The following is a 6762-nucleotide window of genomic DNA, read 5'->3' on the forward strand; positions in this document are numbered from 1 at the left end:
ATGAACCACCGTGTCTGGCCAGGCATGTATATATTTAACACATGGTTTTGATAACTTGGATTGTCAAGTCTTTGGTATGTATCAAAACCATCTCCTTTAATTCTCACAGCAATCTAATCTGCAACACAGATGTCACACGCTCTAGGTAACTGAGTGTAGTGTACTCATTCTTTCATGAATGTCCAAGATCTTCTGCAGAAAATACCCTACTATATTACCATATCTATATTCAGAGATTTCTAAGATTAAATCTTCTAAATGGAGGTCACAACATTTACCTATGAATTCTAATAAATTACTTTAGGTTTAAAAATACATTTACAAGGAAAAAAAGCAACACTGCCCCTAGTTGGGAACAACTGGTCAATAAGTTAATTTTTTTTTATACCTATTATCAAGAACAGCAGAGGTTGAGGCATCCAGTTCTAATGTCTGCTGAAAGAGTTCTTTGTTTTCATCAATAAAATGCCGCTGCATTTCAGACATCTGAGCCATGATCTTTTCTCTGCGCAGTCTGGCAATCTCTGCTTTTCTCTTCCTCTCAGCTTTGTCTTTGTCCCTTGAACTCTGAAATTACGCTCCATTCAATTAGACCATTAGATGCTAAAACACACATTTTTTTCCAAAGCAGAAATATCTTTATTGTAAATACCAATTAAAAAACTATTCTATAATCTCACTTATTTAAACAAGAGAAAAGACTCTTAAGTTGACCTAACATGTTTTAAAGGAAAAAAGCACACAAAAAATTGCTACAACAAATAGAGATAAATAGTGGCATATTTGTTGGAATTTAAATGTTGTAACTGGCAACTTACTGTAGATAAATTTAATTTGTTCATACTGAACTTGCTATAATTTTTTAGCATTATCACACTTTACTGTTTATACCTCTTCCATTATGGTTCCTTCTGTCTCTGCCACGGGACTGGTAGGTGAACTCTCCCTCATCTTTTTAACAGCATTAAAAGTCTACAAAAAAAAAAAAAGTATCAGTATCCTGTATGAAATATCATCACAATGTACACATAACAAATATTTAATATTTCTCACAAAAAGCAGAAGAATGTAGGAAATTTTACCTTCAATATCCACCGAATCATGTCTTTGTGGACTTCTAGGTAGGGAGCATTTTGTAGTGTTTCCAGCATAGCTAGTATGCTAGGAGAGTTTTTTGGTGCTTCACCAGGTTCTACGTCAGAAAAATAAAAGGCACAGTAACAATAGCTAACACTTCATAGTACTTATTCCTATGCACAGGAACATAAATGCAGTTGCTTATAACACCTATTGCCCATAATTTGATTATGACTCTACCAAAGAGATTTTCAATACTTCTTAAGAATATGACATATGTGCCTTTTACAAACAAGTTGCCAACAACTAGAATTCTTTAAGCATTCAAAAGTGACTTTTAATAGCAAACGAATTTGCTAAAATGTATTTTAGCAAAATTACATACAAATTCAGCTAAAAATAACTGGTGTATTTGAGATTTTACAGGTCTAAAAATAAATTAGCATTAAGAGGTGCATATAAGTACAAATATGTTTATTTGCTCTGACCATTGCCTTTAATAAAAACTAGATTCAGAATAAAGTGAATTTCTTCCCCTAAGAATTCACTGTTTATTTGAATATAAGAGTCAAGTCATATTTTCTATTAGTCTGCAGCCAGCAATGTTCAATTATCGATTTTCTTGATTTTGGTGCTGTCATTCTGGAAAAATATGCCTTTTTCCTAAGAGGGAAGAGATTGACCTGTGTGACCTTTAATATTCTATCACATCTAAAACTCTGTGGCGTGCATTAGGGATGTGACTCTAGATAAGGGAGAGGTTTCTTTGCAAATAAATCATGTGTCTTAATTATGTAAAATGTCTAAAAACAAATTAAGAGTAATGTTGAGGGAAAATGATGATCGTTTAATAAAAAGGAAAGAGAGAGTAAGAGAGAACCTAATATATATATATATATTTTGAGACAGAGTCTTACTCTGTTGCCCAGGCTTGAGTGCAGTGGTGTGATCTCAGCCCACTGCGACCTCCACCTCCTGGGTTCAAGCGCTTCTCCTGCCTCAGCCTCCCGAGTAGCTGGGATTACAGGTACCCACCACCATGCCCGGATAATTTTTGTATTTTTGGTAGAGACAGGTTTCGTCATGTTGGCCAGGTTGGTCTCGAACTCCTGACCTCAGGTGATTCACCCACCTCGGTCTCCCAAAGTGCTGGGATTACAAGCATGAGCCACTGTGCCTGGCCAAGAACCTAATATTTTATAGTGATGAGTGAACGAAATTAGGGAGTATTCTGTGTGGTTATCCTAAAATAAACACACCAGAAACAAAGAAAGCAAAAACCACAGTATTAATCCATAGAAACAATATGGTAGAGAAAAAGAATAGGTAAAAACTGGCATCCATGAATAAAATGTTCAATGGGGAAAGGTGGTTTCTCTTCTTTCTCTCATTTACTTGGATGAGGGCAAAAAGGAAAACTAGAGATCTAGAAGCAAACAAAATTACTTCCTCCCTGTCCCCTGCTAGCGTAATTCTCACAGTTATCATTTAGGAAGAAATGGCACTGAACACAGTTACAGAAATAATCCTTTTTAATCAAAGCATTTATAAACTCCTATCATAGCACCATAAATTCATTAAAAAACACCTCAGCAAATAGCTGACTATACAGGTCTGTGGCAAGGAAAGTATAAGATGAGCTTGGGCATCTTTTGGGCCAGAAAGTGAGGTGGTACTTTCTGGCCCAAATGGGGCTGGGTGAAAAGGACACAGAAACTGACTAAATAAACTCCCACTGATCAAAGTGGGCATAATTTGAGCATCAAAAGGAATAATCATTATAAGTGACTACAAAACAATGAATAAGTAAAATGAACAATAGTTTAAAAAACTCTAAACAAAAAACATTCAAAGTTGCCACAACTGCAGGTAACTATCAGGCCAATGGCTGATTATGAAAATTAGTAAATGAAAAGCTTTTCTTTGAGATGTGAAATATTATGTCTACAACAAGAGGTTCAAGAAAGTATGTAAATATAAAAGCAAATATAGCAAACTACTAAATCTAGGTAGTAGGTATATGAATGTTTACTGGACAATTCTTTCTACTTGTCTATATGTTTGAAATTTTAAAAATAAAAAGCTAGAAAAACTCCCTGGCCTTCTTTTAAAAAGTCATATTTCTTTATATGAAATGACAATCTAATCCCCTATAATTTTTATTTATTTTCAATACTGTAGAATCTTATGTCAACCACAGCTGACTGTAACTTTGAACTTAGCCCTAGATATTTTTATAAAAATATAACAGGGTTTAACATAGTACCTTTACTACACAGATGAGTACATATAGCCTCAAATATTTAAATTAAATATTACTCTTTTAGAATCCATATGACCAAATAAGAGAGGTTATTAAGTGATTTCTTTTTTTTTTTTTGAGACGGAGTCTCGCTCTGTCTCCCAGGCTGGACTGTAGTGGCCGAATCTCAGCTCACTGCAAGCTCCGCCTCCTGGGTTTATGCCATTCTCCTGCCTCAGCCTCCCGAGTAGCTGGGACTATGGGCACCTGCCACCTCGCCCGGCTAGTTTTTTTTTTGTATTTTTAGTAGAGACGGGGTTTCACCGTGTTAGCCAGGATGGTCCCTATGTCCTGACTTCGTGATCCACCCGTCTCGGCCTCCCAAAGTGCAGGGATTACAGGCTTGAGCCACCGCGCCCGGCCAAGTGATTCCTTAAAATCATTTATATCGAGTTAGTTTAGTAAAAAGATATATACATACTTGAGATCTTCTGAGTGAAGGTAAATGTTACTACATGCTCTTCTGTGACATTCTCTAAATGTTGTTTTTCTTCTTGTAGTGCCATTCCAATTAAATGTAACACCTTGAATAAATGTTTTGTAACTTTTAGTAACAATTTAAAAAACCAAGCATATATTTTAATAAGAAATAGCAAAAAAGAATTATTGAAAAAGATCAATCAAACTATTAAGTACTAAATGCAATTAAAAACAATTTGAAGTACTAATTTTTTTTTTTTTTTTTTGAGATGGAGTTTCGCCCTGTCAACCCAGGCTCACTGCAACCTCTGCCTCCTGGGTTCAAGCGATTCTCCTGCCTCAGCCTCCTCAGTAGCTGGGATTACAAGCGTGTGCCACCATGTCCAGCTAATTTTTGTATTTTTAGTACAGATGGGGTTTCACCATGTTGGCCAGGCTGGTCTCGAACTCCTGACCTCAAGTGATTCACCCACTGTGGCCTCCCAAAGTGCTGGGATTAAAGGTGTGAGCCACCATGCCTGGCCTTGAAGTATTAATTTTTATTAAATGAAAAGACTGAGGTTCATTTTCTATTAAACAATAATTGGCAAGAAAAACAAAATGTTCTACTTCAATGAGGAAGAAATTTCAATCGCAAATTCTTAGGGTAAGCTAAAATTACCACCACCTGTGACCAGCAATTCACATAATACGTAAGTTTTATTCTATACCTATACTACAGACTTAAAAAAACCTTCCAAGAATCAGTGGTCAAGTAAGTATAAAGCTAAAAGTGTCCCCTATGTAATTATTCAGTCTCTGACACTACATAGTTTAATTTCTCTAAGGACTAAATCTTCATCATCTGAGAAAGACAAACTTTTATCTCTAATGCCTTATCATTTATAAACTTTATAGTCCTTCAATGTATCTCACAAAATATTCTCAATCAGACTTCTAAGAGAGTGTATTAACCTATTTGTTTTTTTACTGCTCTTACCCCATGCCCAAGTTTTTCTGTGTTTTTTGAGACAGAGTCTCCCTTGTTGCCCAGGATGGAGTGCAGTGGCACAATATTGGCTCACTGCAACCTCCGCCTCCCAGTTTCAAGTGATTCTCCTGAGCCCTCCTGAGGAGCTGGGATTACAGGCATGTGCCATGATGATTGGCTAATTTTTGTATTTTTAGTAGAGACGGGGTTTCACCATGTTGTACAGTCTGGTCTTGAACTCCCAACCCCAAGTGATCCATCTGCCTCGGCCTCCCAAAGTGTTAGGATTATAGGGGTGAGCCACTGCACCAGGCCCACACCCCAGTTTTAAAGGAGATATGTGTGTGATGTCTCTGTATCTTTTCCTCCACAAGGGAAGACTGTGGTTGTCAGAGACTTGGAAAAACTAGGTGACATAAAGCAAATGTATATGTAAGGTAAATATTGTTCACACCTCTCTTCTCCATTATTTCCCACAAATCTTTTGTTCATGTAATGCTGACAGTACACGACAGCTAGTACAGCTGTACTAGTAATGAGCTAGTATACCACAGCTCCATGCTTTTACACTTTAAATAGGCTTATAAATAGGAGGGCATTATAAGAATACACACATCTTAGCCAGTGAGACAAAAAGAAAGAATGATAGCTACTCAGCCTCCTGAGGAGGGCTCCAAAATTTGAATCTGAATCCTGGTTTTACTGCTTTCAAGCTATTAATATATACCCTCAGGGAATGCCTCTGAGTCCATGTCATCATCTTTAACACTGGAAAAAAACAGTTTCCCTCTAGAGTTCTGAGGATTACAAATACTGTATGCAGAGTGCTTAGCATGGCCGGGCATGGTGGCTCATGTCTGTAACCCTGGCACTTCGGGAGGCCGAGGCGAGTGGATCACCTGATGTTGGGAGTTCAAGACTAGCTTGGCCAACATGGTGAAACCCTGTCTCTACTAAAAATACAAAAAATTAGCTGGGTGTGGTGACAGGCGCCTGTAATCCCAACTCTTCGGGAGGCTGAAGCAGGAGAATTGCTTGAACCCCGGAGGCAGAGGTTGCAGTGAGCCGAGATCACGCCATTGTACTCCAGCCTGGGTGACAAGAGCAAAACTGTCTCAAAAAAAAAAAAAAAAGGGCTTAGCATGGAATAAGGCATAAAGTAGGCATTCTATTTAATGAATAATTGTTATATCACTTAGTAGAGTGATATGGGAAGTAAATGGAACCTCACCGAAACTTGGCTTCCTCATCTAACAATGAGAAGAAAGTTATATCTATTCATGGGGTGTTGTGTGAATTCAATGAGATAATGTAAGAATGGCTTACATTAAAACTATAAAGTAAAATACAAACAAGGGGCCGGGCATGGTGGCTCACGCATGTAATCCCAATACTTGGGCAGGTCGAAGCGGGAGGATTGCTTGAGTCTAGGAGTTCAAGACTAGCCTGGGGAACATGGCAAAACTCTGTCTCTACCAAAAATACAAAAATTAGCCAGGTTTTGTGATGCATGCCTGTAATCCCAGCTACTTGGGATACTGAGGTGGAGGGATCGCTTGAACCCAGGAGGCAGAGGTTGCAGTGAGCCAAGATCGCACCAGATCCTGTCTCAAAAACACAAAAACAAAAACAACACAAAAAAGGTTCCAGACTTGCCACGTACCTAGCTAAAGGACCATAAGTCTATGAGTGCCAGTTTCTTCAACTACAAAATAAGGATATGGATGATTAAAAAAAAAAATTTTTGTTTTGGAAAATAATTAGATTAGAAACATATATAAAAGATAACACATTACATCAATATCAGAGTACTACATATATATGAAGACCAGGACCAATCAAGGAGAGAATGACTGCCCAGTGGGACTGAGGTAATAACAACCATGTGGTATAAAAAATCTATCGGGCCGGGCGCGGTGGCTCAAGCCTGTAATCCCAGCACTTTGGGAGGCCGAGACGGGCGGATCACGAGGTCAGGAGATCGAGACCATCC

General features: G+C 37.9%; 1 protein-coding gene across 1 annotated transcript in view; it reads right to left on the reverse strand.

Annotated features, from left to right (window-relative positions):
• Nucleotides 1–6762, reverse strand: part of UBR2 (ubiquitin protein ligase E3 component n-recognin 2) — a 135872-nt gene that overhangs the window by 30220 nt on the left and 98890 nt on the right. The window contains exons 24-27 of the mRNA XM_011960442.1: nt 3801–3923; nt 1083–1192; nt 892–972; nt 389–567 (exon numbers count right to left, since the gene is read on the reverse strand). Of these exons, the coding sequence (XP_011815832.1) occupies nt 389–567; nt 892–972; nt 1083–1192; nt 3801–3923 (493 nt within the window). The remainder of the gene's footprint in view (nt 1–388; nt 568–891; nt 973–1082; nt 1193–3800; nt 3924–6762) is intronic.

Source organism: Colobus angolensis, unplaced genomic scaffold (genome assembly GCF_000951035.1).
Source record: "Colobus angolensis palliatus isolate OR3802 unplaced genomic scaffold, Cang.pa_1.0 Scaffold51, whole genome shotgun sequence".
NCBI lineage: Eukaryota > Metazoa > Chordata > Mammalia > Primates > Cercopithecidae > Colobus > Colobus angolensis.